General features: G+C 44.7%; 3 protein-coding genes across 4 annotated transcripts; 2 read left to right on the top strand and 1 right to left on the bottom strand.

Annotated features, from left to right (window-relative positions):
* Positions 1-234: 234 nt before the first annotated feature.
* Positions 235-966, top strand: LOC120413345 (ubiquitin-like-conjugating enzyme ATG10). The gene is made up of 2 exons (XM_039574123.2): positions 235-601; positions 660-966. The coding sequence occupies exons 1-2, from the start codon at positions 268-270 to the stop codon at positions 947-949; spliced, it is 624 nt and encodes a 207-aa protein (XP_039430057.1). The 5' UTR covers positions 235-267; the 3' UTR covers positions 950-966.
* A 1,781-nt stretch (positions 967-2,747) lies between these two features.
* On the top strand, positions 2,748-10,114 carry LOC120413326 (xylulose kinase). The gene is made up of 4 exons (XM_039574100.2): positions 2,748-2,872; positions 2,955-3,075; positions 8,243-8,364; positions 8,423-10,114. The coding sequence occupies exons 2-4, from the start codon at positions 3,025-3,027 to the stop codon at positions 9,882-9,884; spliced, it is 1,635 nt and encodes a 544-aa protein (XP_039430034.1). The 5' UTR covers positions 2,748-2,872; positions 2,955-3,024; the 3' UTR covers positions 9,885-10,114.
* On the bottom strand, positions 10,020-15,234 carry LOC120413325 (splicing factor 3A subunit 1). 2 transcript variants are annotated; one of them, XM_039574099.2, is made up of 4 exons: positions 15,043-15,234; positions 12,862-14,981; positions 10,167-10,271; positions 10,020-10,109 (listed from the first exon to the last, which is right to left on the bottom strand). In XM_039574099.2, the coding sequence occupies exons 1-3, from the start codon at positions 15,164-15,166 to the stop codon at positions 10,170-10,172; spliced, it is 2,346 nt and encodes a 781-aa protein (XP_039430033.1). In that variant the 5' UTR covers positions 15,167-15,234; the 3' UTR covers positions 10,020-10,109; positions 10,167-10,169. The 2 variants fall into 2 exon arrangements, with proteins under 2 accessions (XP_039430033.1, XP_039430032.1); XM_039574098.2 differs by having other exon boundaries at positions 10,020-10,271.
* Between the last annotated feature and the right edge of the window lie 598 nt (positions 15,235-15,832).

The raw sequence follows: 15,832 nt of genomic DNA, 5'->3' as shown, positions 1-15,832 counted from the left end.
ACAAACCTGTCTTAGAATACGCACTACTGTTGTTTTGTTACTAACAATTATTCGACATTTACCTAAAATAAAAATAAAAACTCGAATTTACCCCTCTACAAGCATTATAAGTCAACCTATCAAACGCCATTTACAAAAAATCCCAATCTCTGCAAACTACTAAAAACTTGCAGCACTCCTAACACGACCTGCACAGACTTCCTATCAAAACACAACAACAGCTGTCAAACCGGCACTCCCGCAACCGAGAAAAGTAAACAAACAACGATGACCGACGGCACGCTAACGCAGGCGACCTTCGCCACCGCGGCGAAACAGTTCCTGGAGCTGTCCAACAAATACCAGGACAGCTGGGAGCTGGTTCAATCCCCCACCTGGCCCTCATACCTACGAAAGTCGGTGCAACAGCAGCTGACGCGACTAACCGGAACGACCGACGTCGACGATGATTTCGCAGAATTCGAAGAAGTTGAACTAGACGAAGATCCGTCTGCGGCGCAGGTTGACACCGTTACGACGGACCTGTACCGGTTCGAGTACCACGTGGTGTACAGCATCAGCTACCAGGTGCCGGTGCTGTACTTTAACGTGTTCAAGTCGAGTAATAAACGACTCAAGGTACAAATCCTAACCGAATCTAACACGCCCTAATCTTACAGACGGAACCCTCGTACGACTAGAGGAAGCGTGGTCCGGCTTTACGGAACTGGCCGGCGAAAGCCGCGAACAGTTGCGGCAGATGCTCACGCAGATGGAGCATCCGGCGCTGTTCAAGCCCTTCCTGGCGCTGCACCCGTGCCAGACGGCCAACGTGCTGCGGACGCTGCCCGACAGTCAGAACGCCATCGTTTCCTTTCTGTCGATTTACGGGCCGTACGTGAACCTGGAGCTGGATCCGCGGTACGGGCTGACTGGGGACCAAAAGAATGAATCTGGAGAGAATGAATAAAGTTTCCCTAGCACCGACGTCGACTTTCAGTACCTAGTAGATTTCTGAATCTGTGTTGTGCAGTAGTGCAATGAGTTCTTGTTAGGTTAGGTTCACAACCGCTTCTGAGTTCCACAACTTTTGACGTTGATTTCTGGATCTGTGTTGTGCAGTCATGCAATGAGTTCTTGTTAGGTTAGGTTCACACTCGTTTCTGAGTTCCATAATTTTTGAGGTCGTTGAAATAAGTTCTTATAAAGGCTTCACACTGGTTCATTTTGACGCTGAATTCTGGATCTGTGTTGTGCAGTCATTCAATGAGTTCTTGTTAGGTTAGGTCACACTTTCAACTTTTAAGGTTACTGCAATGAGTTCTTTGTAATGGCTTCACACTGGTTCCACAACTTTTGACGATTCTTTCTGGATCTGTGTTGTGCAGTCATGCAATGGGTTCTTGTTAGGTTAGATTTACACTTGCTTCTGAGTTCCATAACTTTTGAGGTCGTTGCAATGAGTTTTGTAAAGGCTTCACACTGGTTCATTTTGACGCTGAACTCTGGATCTGTGTTGTGCAGTCATGCAATAGTTCTTGTTAGGTTAGGTCCACATTCACACTGGTTCATTTTTACGCTGAATTCTGTATCTGTGTTTTGCAGCCATGCAATGAGTTTTTGTTAGGTTAGGTCCACATTCGATTCTGAGTTCCATAACTTTTGAAATTGCTGCAATAAGTTCTTGTAAATGCTTCACAACTTTTGACGTTGATTTTTGGATCTGTGTTGTGCAGTCATGCAATGAGTTCTTGTTAGGTTATGTTAACACTTGCTTTTGAGTTCCATAACTTTTGAGGTTGCTGCAATGAATTCTTGTGAAGGCTTCACACTAATTCCACAACTTTTGACGTTGATTTCTGGATCTGTGTTGTGCAGTCATGCAATGAGTTCTTGTTAGGTTAGGTTCACACTTGCTTTTGAGTTCCATAACTTTTGAAAATGCTGCAATGAGTTCTTGTAAATGCTTCACAACTTTTGACGTTGATTTTTGGATCTGTGTTGTGCAGTCATGCAATGAGTTCTTGTTAGGTTAACACTTGCTTTTGAGTTCCATAACTTTTGAGGTTGCTGTAATGAATTCTTGTGAAGGCTTCACACTAATTCCACAACTTTTGACGTTGATTTCTGGATTTGTGTTGTGCAGTCATGCAATGAGTTCTTGTTAGGTTAGGTTCACACTTGCTTTTGAGTTCCATAACTTTTGAGGTTGCTGCAACGAGTTCTTGTAAAGGCTTCAAACTGGTTCCAAAAAATTGACTTCAAATTCTGGATATGTGTTGTGCAGTTATGCAATGAGTTCTTGTTAGGTTAGGTCCACACTCTTTTCTGAGTTCCATAACTTTTGAGGTTGCTGTAATGAGTTCTTGTAAAGGCTTCACACTGGTTCCGCAACTTTCGACGTTGATTTCTGGATAAGTTCTGTGAAGAGAAAATTAAATTTAATAAAAACCTAAACAGTTCAAAGTTCTCCAACAAACCTTGTCAAACCTCCGAGGGAATACCTGAAATAGAAAAGGTAAACAATTAATTGTCATTCAAAATCTGCATAACACAATAAAAACATTAAATTAATATTATTCTTAATATTATTATATGTATTAACAACTAATTTTATTTGTTAGAAATCATGCAAAACCCAAAACACCGGCCGCCTAAAGGGCGCGTTCCAGCCAAAACAAACCCGCAACACAAGCGCACGGCACAAGAAATGTCAGTACAAGTTCTTCTGCTCACCAGCGAGCATCGCGTTGTTGCCCAGTTCGTCGGCGGCACTCCATAACACTCCAGGCGCCTGGACCCTCGACCCTCAAAGTGGCGTGGTCCCAAGTCACAGCCCCGTCGTCAGCCCCGTTACTTGCTTACCAAAAGTACATAGCCGGTCATCTTAACAGTTAAGCTAAAGTTGTTGTTGTTTTTGTTGTGATTTATTGCCTTATCCGAAAACGCTAGAAAATTTTCAACTTCTTAAGCAGGAAACCGGTGTCTGTGATTTTGAGTTATCCGAAACAGAAGCTCTGCAAACTATTCTTCCAGCCAATCGCCATGCAGTCCGAAAACGAGACATATCTGGGATTAGACCTAAGTACCCAAAAGGTAAAGCGCCCTCCGACGTCACTTGCAAAGAAATTTGCAGTGAAATTTCTGTTTACGTGTTCACTTCACCCGGTTTGACTTTAATTTAACATTTGTGTTATCTCACGGCTTGCTGTGCCGTAATCTGCTTTGTTTATAAACCGAGGTTCTTATCACCGGGAATTGCCAGGCTCATAGGAGTGGCAATTGATGCCGTTCAACGGCAGAATCTTGTATAATATGTTAATAAAACCAAAGCCGGTGAAACGTAGCGGCTTCAAAATTTAAAACACATTTCTAAATTGCTGCCGCAATAAACTATCGTCACGAAGAGATTCTCAACCAGAGTTTGCGAACTCCAACACAATGGGAAGCATGAACTCTTTCTGCTACCGAAACCTCTTCAAACCGTTCTCATTAGGAATCTACCTGTATACCATCAACGTTTCCCATTGTATTCCGCTTTTGAAGGTGGCAGAGGAAGTAAATTAATGCAAAATGCAAAACAAACGACTTCTCGGCCGAACCCCTCCAGGGAAGGCAAATTTCTTTACCCCGATTGCCGTTCAAGAGCCAAACGACATGCGACACCTAGTGTTGAGTAGCAGAACAGAGCGAAGAATGTCGATTGAAATTTCCGCCGTTTGAGGTTATGTATGCGAATTCTGTTTTGTTAAATTCCAGCGTTCAAAACAACTTTTGAGCAAAAATTCGAGCTGATACTTTGTTAACTTTTGATGCTCTATCATTTTAAACAATTTTATTTTTTCAAAATTATTTTTTTTTTAATTTTTTTTATTGCTTTACTTTATAGAGGGCAAAGAGTTAACAATCATACTACTTGAATTTTTTCTCAAAAGTTGTTCTATAAGCTGTAAATTCAATTTTAAGTTTGCATTCCTATGTAACCGAACAGCGAAAATCTGAATCTTCATTCTTCGATGCTTTGCGCCATCTGTCGGAATTTTTGAGCTTTTAATCGCGAATCGACCTGTTGGATCAATAAATGGTAGTAGGCGGGTGTTCTGCTTGACAAGTGTGGACTCTCGTTACACGATGAAGGTGACTGCAGTGTGTGAAAGTATGATGTCATGGGTAGTTAATTGCGTGTGTGATGTGTTAAGTACTTTATTGTTCGTTCTTGATTGAAGGCATATAATGGGATAACAAGACTTTTTTATATTTGAAAATAGAACATAATTCAAAAACTGTTATTTATGATTTAAAAAACATAACAAACGTGAACAAAACACGCTTTAAATCATTTTTAATATTTTTTGTATATTTCAATGAAAAAATAAAAACAATTTTACAAGACAACATTTTACCATGGATCCACTGTGCTTCCCTTGGAACGACCTGTCATGCAAGATACTTTCTGTCACAAAAGAGAGGTCCATAACGATTAAGCTTATTTTTACCAGCACAGTGGCACTTTTTCCATTTCGCATTCGCATGGAGATGGTACCCTTGGCGGGTTGCAGACTGGATTTCGTCATGTGTGATGGCTCGCTCTCTTCAGAGTTTGATTTCGCAAATAGACTTTTCTTTGTATGTTTTTATTTGGATGAAACTTTGTCCATGCATTTCCTAAGTAACAGAAGCAATCTTTCATTATTAGTTTTTTGCGTCAAGTCTCCATACAATTTTGCGGGCTGATCACACAATATGGGCACCGTAAACCGGGGTGACTTTGATAAATTTGAGATTTTTCCGCAAAAGGAAGAGTACAAATTAAATACGTATGGAATCATACTGACCGTGGTAGAGTTCTTGTAGAAAAATTTATCAAAAGTTTTGAAAAGTTGAAAAAGTTAGTTAATCATAACTTTAAAAGATAGATGACTAGTGTTATTTTAATATTCTCAAAGGGTCATTATTTTCTCCATTAACATGAAGTTGAATCAGAAAACGGAATGCATTTTCGGATTCTTTGGACAATTTTCCTTTAAAAGAAGATGACATAAATTTGTAAATAATAAATATTATATGTATTTGAAACATAATTCATAAAAAAATCCAAATTTGTAGGCATTTTCAGCAGAACAAATTTGATATAAAATGTTAAAAAAAATCGATTCGTGCTTCGTATTAAGTTTAAAATGCAATATGAATCGATAATTTAAAAAAAACTGATTTCAACGAATTTCAGGCAAATTTTTTTAACAATTTTACCTCAAATTCATATGTGGGTCATTCCAAGTCAACTGCACAGAAAAAAAAAATGTAAATTTACACAGCACGTAATTACTGTTTCTTATGTAAACTCACTCAATGTAATGTTGAAATATGATGTAAAGAATAAAAAGTCATGGAAATTACTCCAATGTAAATCTAAATCTAATGTAAATCATGAATCTAATGGAAACGTTGAGCATGGAAACTCAAATCTGATGAATTTCTACCCGTGTTCGGCTTCCTGTAAATTCCTATTTAATGTAAATCATATATCCAATGTATTTCTGCCAAACGTTGACTTCAAAACTACCCGAACTAAAAATAGTAATATTTGGTTCTCTTTCTATCGCTCTCATACTTCGCTGGCCCACTGCCTGAGCCTCGCCCTGAACAAGTTGATGCTTTAGCCGCTCGTTTATAAAATACGAAGATAGCTCAGTCGGCAGCGGGTAGCAGCAGTAACACCGAACATTCTACCCGTCGTTCGTTCGATTCCAGTCCAGCGTTATTCCACTTGGCTGTCGACGAGAAAGCGTCCCCTACCTGTGAAACAACTTTTTAAAATCATTATTTCCTTTTGCTGCCCGCTTCACTCATTTTAAAATAGAACATAGGCCACACCCTTTTCCTACTGCAATCCAAGTCGAGCTTCTCATTCCCGTTGGCCAATCAGAATTAGTTGGTTTGAACTAATGTAAATTTCAAAACCAATGTAAATTCCAAAACTAATGTAAATTTTCAAAACTAATGTAAATTTCCAATGAATCTAATGTAAATTTCCAATGAACCTTATGTAAATATACATCATTTATCATGATACCTTTTGGTACATGATAAATAATGTAAATTTACAGAAATATTTTTTTCTGTGTGGGTACACTTTGTGTTTTTTCCTTTATAATCAACATTTTTTTAAAACTTATACCGGATTCGGATGAGAAAAATTATTTCCAACAATTCGATGTACAACTTTGCAATATTTGTTTGATTTTTCTATGAGAAAACTGTAAATTTAGTAAAAGATAGTAATTTTAACTATTTGGCAAGAAAGTCTGTAAAAAATCAATCAAAATGGTTGAATATACGTTAACACATCTGTTATCAACTATATAACTGTTTATTTCATTGATATATACGGGGAAACTCAATTTTTCGTGTTCCAAAACATGTTTTTTATAAAGAAAAAGTTAACAAATTATTGCGCGCACAAAACTTGATGTACATAAAAAAATTCTCGTCTTTTGCAACCAGTTTCATTAAGATTGATGCAGGGAATCATGAGAAATAAGCGATTTTGTTCTTCAATCCATCAGAAAGGAATACGATTTTTGGCAAGTAACCTCATTTTGGCGCCACCTACATTTGAAACACAGGCGCTGCAAAACCTCAATAAAGCTTATTTTTCTGAGTACAATGACCCTTAGTACAACCACAAAGAGTCTAAAATGGATTTTCAAATCATTTTTGAAAAATTAACCTCACGGTCCTTCTTGACAGAAAAGCTCCTACTTGACAGCTCGTTCCAAGGGGACCATAGTTGATCCATCGAAAAAAATGTTGTCTTGCCAATATATATACTTGTTGCCTTAAAATCAAAAAAAAAGTGATCAGAAATAATTTTTAATCGTGTTTTTACCGTTGTACATTTAAATTGACATAAGGCTTTTGTACCCAATTTAACAAAAAAATAAACTATCACTATCAAAGTCACCTCGGAATTCAAAATAATAATTTCCAACGCAACAATTTCTTTAAACGCAATTGAAAAAAAACATGTTTCAGTTCAAGTCTCTTCTTTCATTCCGTGATTGCCAGCAAGAGCATTCTCTTTCAATCACTCATTCTCTTTTGAACGTGCACAAACACTCGCCGAAGATTATTTTGTTTTCTCAGCAAACCGCCGCAAGGATGGGTCGGAAATCGATCCCGTTAAACTGCATTGTCATTTTTTTATTTTTATTTTTTTGGCTACGCTCTGTTGAGGGGAAAATTTAATGATTATAAATGTGGGCATGAGATACAACATGAGAATAGAGATAGAAACCGAGAATTCTTGATGCTGAGAATCTGGTGATGGAAAGAAAAAAAAAAGTTGGGAGATGAGATTTTTGGCGGGATAGTTGTAGTCGCTGAGAGTTGAAAGTGTGATATTTTTACAACCCTGGGTACACGGATAAAAAAATCCGATTTTTTTAATTTAAATTGTTATCACTAAAAGTTGAATTCTCAAATTACGTTTCTGTTTTAATTCTGAAATTTTTTAATGAAATTTTGAAAGACGCACGATGGTCCAAAAACATGATCCAGAAATATGATTATTAAAGATTATAGAAAATGTGTTTAAATAAATTTTAAAAGCTAAAGTAAATAAGAAATGGACAATTTGAAAATCGGCGAAAAAGATCAAAAAATTCCACAAAAAATTCCGAACATCATCAGTTGAAAGTTACAGGCTAATTAGGAGACAGTTAGAAAAAGTCATTTTAATCGATTTTTTTTTTTGTTTGTGAGTCCAGAAGTGTCATAGAGAAAATGGTAGGAAATTTCTCTGCATTTAATTTTTTTAGTAAGTCTGGACTTTATAGTACAGTACATTATAGTACAAAAGGCATAAATACCAATTTTATCTGAATTCTTCCAATTTTTATTTTTTTAGAAGACATTTTTATATTTTTTAAACCGTTTTTTGCATTCTAACGATTCTAACGGTATACGGTATTAAAATCTATAGGGACATTTTTGAAAATATTTTTTAGATCTCCTCATGAACTCAGCTCTCCTGATAATTCAATAATTCCATTGGAAAATTGTACGATCAAATTTTGAATTCCTAATATAATTAAATCATGGCGATTTGGACCTAGAGACTTGATTTTTACAGTAATTCCTTAAAAGTTATACAAAATTTTAACGTTTTTTAAACACGATTCTTAGTGGCCAGCCCCACCTTCCTACATCAACCGCAGCGATCATTCATCGCATCAAACTAAACCGTTGCTTGTCATTCCAGCTAAAAGCCGTACTGCTCAACACCCGGCTGGAGAATGTGGCCCACGCCGAGGTCAAGTTCGACTCCGACCTGCCAGAGTTCCGCACCAGCGGCGGTGTCAACGCCGGCGCCGCCAAGAATGAGTAAGACTGGTGGTTCCTTCTGCGATATTTTGAGTTTAACATGATTTCGAATTTCCAGGTTCTACGTCCAGCCGGTGATGTGGGTGAAGGCGCTGGACATGGTGCTGGATCGGTTGGTGGTTCAGGGCGGGGATTTGAGTACGGTGATGGCGGTTAGCGGGTCGGCCCAGCAGCACGGTTCGCTGTACTGGTCACGCAGTGGACTCCACACGTTGCGGAATCTGGACGCGGACAAGTTCCTGCACACGCAGATTGACGATTCGGCGTTTACGGTGCACCGGACGCCGATCTGGATGGATGGGACGACGGGGGAGCAGTGCGAGCAGATGGAGGAAGCGGTTGGGGGTCGGGACAAGATGGTGGAGATTACTGGGTCGAAATGTTACGAGCGGTTTACGGGGCCACAGATTCGGAAGGTGTTCCAGCAGCGGCCGGATGTGTACCGGAATACGGAGCGGATTTCGCTGGTGAGCAGCTTCTTGGCTTCGATCTTTTTGGGGGATGTTGCTCCGATTGACTTTTCCGATGGGTCGGGGATGAACCTGCTGGACATTCGACAGCGGGCGTGGTCCGATGTTTGTTTGACGGCTTGTGCTCCGAATTTGGACGCCAAGTTGGGAACTCCGGTGCGGGCGGACTCGGTGATTGGATCGATCGGGCAGTTCTTCGTTCAGCGGTACAACTTCAACACGGGTTGTAAGGTGGTCGCTTTCACTGGAGACAATCTGTCCGCGCTGGCGGGAATGACCATTGGTCAGGACTGGCTTGCGTTATCGCTGGGAACCAGCGACACGCTCATGATGAAACTCAACGAACCGCCGAATCTCCAGGAAGGTCACGTTCTCGTTCATCCGACGGAGGATGGTTTCATGGGGTTGCTCTGCTTCCGGAACGGTTCCCTCGTGCGGGACATCTTCAAGCGGGCCGAAGCCAACGACAACTGGGAAAACTTCAGCGAACTGCTCGACTCAACTCCGCGTGGCAACTTCGGCAACATGGCCCTGCACTTTATCTCCAAGGAGATCATCCCGCCCGTCAAGGGCTCGCTTCGCTGGAACAAAACGTCCAGCCTGGAGTCGTCCGAGTCCGCGCGGGGAGTGCTCAAGTACAGCGCGCCCCAAACCGAAATCCGAGCCCTGGTCGAGGGTCAAATGTTGACCCGGAAGGCGTTCGCCACGGAAATGGGCTTCTCGTTTGGGGAAAACACCCGGATCTTGGCCACCGGAGGCGCCTCCGCCAACCGGTCGATCCTGCAGGTCTGCTCGGACGTGTTCAACGCCCCGGTCTACATCCAACAAACCACTGAAGCAGCTCTCGTTGGAGCGGCCTACCGCGCCAAGTACGTGCTGGAGAAGTCGCGCGGCCTGCAGCGGTCGTACTACGATTACGTAACGCAGCTGCTGCCGGAGCACAGCGTGACGCGGGTTTGCGATCCGGCCCAGGACAGCAGCGACATCTACGACGGGATGCTCGAGCGGCACAGCCAGATGGTGGGATACTTGAAGGAGCACCAGGATTGAGGCTTACGGAAGGGGGTAGACTTGCAACGAACATTCCAGTTTATATTCTTTATTTTTTGTCTCTATACAGACAGGTTTAGCATTAAATACTACGGGCTTTCTTTTATTCGTAACAAACAACTTCTTGACGAGGACTTATACTCCGCTAGTTGTGTTTTTATTAATTGTTAGACATGTTATATTTTTGATACGATAGAATTGTGTAATAAAATGCTTTCGATACACCTAAACATTTTTTTGCTTGAATTGTGAAGGAAAATAAGTTTGGAAAATGGGATTTACCTTTTACTTCTTGCGGCCACCACGTTCCTTCAGCTGCAGATGCACGGTTGCTCCGCTCAGCAGGTTGTAATAGGCAACGGTGTTGCTGTCCTTGAAGAACATGCCCTGCAAAGAAGAACGGTGCAAATTTAAACGTTGTTTACAAACTAGCGTATGCGGACGGATGCAAAATTGAGACTCAATTTATGTGACTGAATTTCTCGTCGTCCTGTTCTAAATACTAACATTTGCACAGCATGCGAAGGGACGTTATTTCATCTGTTGATGTTTTAAAAGCTTTGGAGGGAGTGGCGTTGGACTCGCTCAAATGTCTCTTTAGCTTTTCGCACGTTTGATTAAGCTCCATCGAGCTCGACACATACTTATACACATACCAACCAATCAGCAAAGCGCACCAGGTACGCGTGCTGTAGCAAGAAGACGCTTCCATCTTTCTCGGTCTTGGGCGGCTACTCTCCAATTTCCATGGTTACAGATTTTCCGGATATCACCATTCACATGATCTCCCAACCTTGTGCGCAGTTTCCCTGCTCTCCTGCCTGCTCCGCCAGCTGGTTCGGCGCGGTCAAAAAGCAGTCTGACAGGCTGGCTCTCGTCCATTCGGGCGACATGGCCTGCCCACCTGAGCCTCCCGATCTTTGCCTGGGTGGCGATGGTCGGTTCTTCAAGAAACGCGTGCAGTTCGTGGTTCATAAGTCTTCACCACACTCCGTCAGACACGTGCACTCCACCGTAGATCCTTCTAGCACCTTCCGTTCGAAAACTCTAAGGACACGTTCGCCGTCATGCCGCATCGTTCAGGTCTCGTGGCCATAGAGAACTACCGGTCTAATCAGTGTTTTGTACATCGTCAGCTTCGTGCGGCGTTGCACTCGATCCGATGAGAGGGTTTCCCAGCAAAAATACGAGTCCGGATCTCTTTGCTGGTGTCGTTGTCGGCGATTACCAGCGATCCCAAGTACATGAACTCGCTCACCTCCTCCAACTCGTCACCACCCACAGTTAGAGGGTTGAGACTTGGGGAGCCGACATCCTTCGAACCCCTTCCTCTCATGTACTGTCGTATTTATGCCAAGTCCTACACGCCTTGCTTGTACCTTCAGTCGGGTGTAGACGTCCTTCACCGCCTCTAGGTTTCTTGCCACAATGTCGATGTTATTTGCAAAAACAAGCAGCTGGTAAGACTTGTTCATAATCGTGCCACTCGTTTCGATGCTCGCCTTTCGAATAATTCCCTCAAGGGCGACGTTGAATAGCGCACATTATGCCGCAGCCCTCGGCGTGATCCAAAGGGTTCCGCTATTTCCCCAGAAACACGCACGTGACACATCACACGATCCAAGGTAGCCTTGATCAGCCGAGCCGGTTTATCTGGGAACCCGTTCTCGTGCATAATCTGCCATAGCTGCTCGAGGTCGACTGTAGTATACTCTTATTTCTCGAGAATTTGTCGGAGATAAAAAAAAATTGGTGAGTGGTAGCGCTTGCTCCAGTAAAACCCGCTTGGTAGGGCCCCACGAACCTTCTTGCATGGGGTGACAGCTGACGGCAGAGGATGTGGGAGAGGATTTTGTAGGCCGCGTTGATAAGTTGACCGATCCTTTCCGGCAACTCTGTTGTTCTTCAGCTTGCACGAATCAGTCTAATAAGCTTCGCCGTAAAGCCGTGTTCTCGCATAATCTCCCAAAGTTCGTTTCCTTTTGGCTGAATCGTACGCCGCCTTGAAGTCATCGTTCTCAGCTTGCTCCACAGAATTTGAAAGATTACTTTGTACATTGAGTTGAAGATTGTGATGCCTCGATAGTTGGCACAATCGAGTCTGCCCCTTCTTGTAGGTTGGTGTGATGAGTCCGTCTAACCAATCGGTCGGTCACACCAAATGCGCTGGACGATTTGGTGCAGAATCTCGATCATCCGTGCGCTCCCGTGCTTGAAAGGTTCGACCGGAAGTCCGTCCTTTCCGGCAGATTTCCCGTTCTTGAGCTAATTTAAGGCTTTAGCCACGTCCTCCAACGCAGGCGGGTCTACAGCTAATCCATCATCCTCGTCGCTTGTTTTCTTACACCGTTGACAGTCGCATAAACCCTTCGATGCTTGCGCTTCGGCAGTACCCTTTCGACGTACTTTCGTTCTTTTCGGCGGTTGGTTCGTTTCTCGACTCTTCGCAACTCACTGTATCGGTCACAGTATAGGCACGTACCCCTAACCAGCACACGTTTGCTCCTTTATTCTCAACACGCAGCACCGGTCATTGACCACCTTCCACTACGAAACCGACTCCGTACATCGCCCTTTCGCTGCCACTGTAGTAGATGTGGTACTTGAAAGAAGTGTTGGGGTGATGGGGTCCACCACCCTGAATTCTCGGATGGCGGCCACATGCATGTTCAGCTCCCGGGAAAGAAGACCAGCACGTGCTGGATCTGTGTGGAGTTCGAACGTTCCAAGTACCGAGATTCCAATCGTTGTCCTTTTTACATCGCCTGGTCTGATGCCGATTTATCCGTCCTGAATTTCCTCTTTTGTTTTGACAATCTGAAGTTTTTGAGAGACTTGCAGTTCCACATTCCGGACTAGTACAAAAGATTGAGAGACATGCAGTTCCACGTTCCGAGCTTCCAACCGTTAGACCGCTCCAAACCCCAAGCTTGAAAAATAAAAGTGCATCGATTAGCCAACAACCAACAAAACGTACCTCGTAGAAGATCTTCTGCTTCGCCGGTGGCATGCCCGTTTCCGCCTGCAGTTTGCCCTTCATCACCGTTACGCTGTCCGTCAGCTGCAGCTGCATCGAGATGGTCTGTCCGCTGAGCTTCCACTCGCTCTTCTCGGTGAGGTTGGGGCACTGCACCTGGATCGTGACGGGGCCCTTGTGGCGCTGCATAAAGACGGACTCCTCGATGAGGTGATCCTCGCGGGACTTTTTGTTCGGCGGTTCGGCGTCCAGATCGATGTTGGACGGTGGTTGTTGTTGTTGGTCCGGGTGGTTCGGGTTTTGGGCCATTGATGGGTGGGGTGGCATCGGGGGGACGCCGAAGCCGACGTTGAACGGGGGTGGCATCATCGGGGGCGGGCCCATTCCCATGCCCATTTGCATCATCATCGGGACGGGGGGTTGTTGGTGGTGCTGTTGGGGTTGCTGGTGTTGGATGGGTTTTGGGGGTGGTGGAGCGTGTTGTTGGGAGGATTGTTGGTGTTGTTGGGATTGTTGGGAGGGTGGTTTTGGTGGGGCGAGTGCCACAGTTCCGGGGATGGGTTTTGGGCCGATCTTTTCCTTCTCTTCGTCCGTGATGAGTCCCTTGCTCTTGTGGATTTGATGGATCTGCGCTTCCAGCGTGATGTTGGCGCGTGCGGCACGAGTGGCCGCTTCCACGCTGGACGTGTGCCCGTCCCAGGTGACGCGATCGTCCTTTTTGGTTTCCTCCTCGCCCAATTTCTTACCGATGGCGGCTTCTTCGTCACCAACGCCGAAGATATCGGTACGACGTTCGGCGAGCTGCTTCAAGCTAGCCTCGATGGCGGCACCCGGCGCGTAGACGTTCTCCTGGGCGACCTTTTCGATGTGTTTGTCGCGTTGCTCGACCCAGCGTGGATCCAGCAGACCGATGCGCATATGCTCCGACACCTTCGAGGCCGGAATCTTCTCGCCGGTGATGGGCGAAATAAGATAATCGTCCCCGACTGGAGCTGGGGGTTTCTGGATCTTCTGGGCCTGCTTGGGATCGTACTTCTTGACGATGACCTTGTCGTGCGTTGGCGGCGCGATCGGCGGAGGCAACGGAGCCGGCGGAACCGCCTTGCCACGGCCAGGTCGCTCCGATTCGTCGTCATCGCTCGACGATGACGATTCGTCCATGTCCTGAACTTGGTTGTTGTCCCGTCGCGAGCCCTGCCCAATACGGTTCTCCATCTTGGACAGCTTGACGTTTCCGCTCGGGCGATCGTCGTCACTTTCCTCATCGTCACTCTCGATCTGCATCTCAATGTCGTGATCTTCCTCGTTCAGCCGTTCCTCCATCAGAACGCGCGCCCCAACCTCGTCCGGAGTCGTTGGCGGCGGGAAATTACCCGACTCGTACGGCTGATAATCAACCACCTCAACCACGACAAAGTCGTGCCAATCAATCTGGGCGTACGCGACCCGCTCCCGCTCGACCTTCTCCTCCTCGCGACGCCGCTGCATCTCCTGGTGCTTGTTCCAATTCGCCCGGTACTTGACCTGCTCCAGCACCACGTTCATGCTGCTCCTGCCCGACGTACTCTCAATCTTCAGCTTGTTCATCAGATCCTTCGGCGGCACCAGAATCTTCGTGTACTGCTCCAACAACTTGGTAAAGTACTGAAACAGCGAGTGCTGCGGCCTCAAAAAATCAAACTGATAGTTCCGCTGCTCCCGGTTCATCAAATTCGTCAAAAACAACCGCCCGTTCCGCGCCACAAACTGCGCCGTCAGCTTCACAATGTCCAAATCGAGCGCCGAAATCGACGGCGGATCCGCAATAAACTCAAACTCCGCCGGCGCGTCCTTCGGCACAAACTGCTCCTCCCGCACCGCCTTCAACAGCTCCTGCTGCTTCAGCTGGGCCGCCGCACTGGCCGCACTCTTCAGCTGCTGAATCCCGCTCGGCACCACCGCCGTACTAACGTCGTTCCGCCCCTCCCGAATCTCCCGCACCTTGTGCTGGTAGTACGCATGGTACGGATCCCCCGCGCTCAAAAAGTTAAACTTCGGATTGCCCAACTCGTTCTGCCGGATGCGGCTCTCAAACTCGGGCCCGTTCCGCGCCACAAAACTAGCCGTCTTGTCCACGATATCTGCAAGCAAAACAAACCCAAAGTAAGCCACGAACGGAACGATTCCAAACGTCAAACTTACTTCGAACCTCCGGCGGAGGGTAGATGATGCCGACGATCGGGCCCGACAGCGTCGGTGCGGAAGGGTTGTCGCCGCCGGCGTCCTCCGGTTCCGGCGAAGCCTGGCTCGCGATCACGTCGGTCATGGTGCGGAAATGGGTGCGAAAGTAACTTGAAATAAATTTGTTTCCGAGGAAAAACACGAGCCGCGGTTGAGAGAAACAAGACGCGTCGAGTCGAATGAAAATTAAAGTTTGACAGCGACCCACAAGAATTCCGCAGTTTTGGGAGTGCGCAGATTTTCTCTAAACTGCCGCCAGCGCCACTGGGCCCTAGTGGCGAATAGCGGAACTAACGGCAACTAATTTTCCACCCCAACGGGAGCACTAATTAAGTACGTAACGCAAATAAATCATCAATTTGTACATTTTCAACTTCTTTGCATTATTTTCTGTCTCCGTTAGGTTGATAAAAAAAAAAATGATAAGCCATCAGTTTAAAATAACTTAAGCAAATTAAATTAAAATAAAACCATTAAAATGCCAACTTTGATGAATTTTCTGAATTTTTGGTCACAGTGAATCTCGCTCATAATTAGCATGGGGTTAGTATACATACTAACGAACATGAAAAAAATATTTTTGAGCGGGCGGTTTGAAAAAAAAAAGTACCCGCCGTTGGAGAAATATGACAATTTTCCTATATTTTGACAAAGTTGTCAACTTTGATGAATTTTCAGAATTTTTGGCCACAGTGAATCTCGCTCATAATTAGCATGGGGTTAGTATACATACTATGGGTCTCATGGCGCA

The sequence above is a fragment of the Culex pipiens genome, chromosome 1 (assembly GCF_016801865.2).
Source record: "Culex pipiens pallens isolate TS chromosome 1, TS_CPP_V2, whole genome shotgun sequence".
NCBI classification, from domain to species: domain Eukaryota; kingdom Metazoa; phylum Arthropoda; class Insecta; order Diptera; family Culicidae; genus Culex; species Culex pipiens.
Note: the sequence above shows the minus strand (reverse complement) of the source record. Positions and strands in the feature narration are given on the sequence as shown.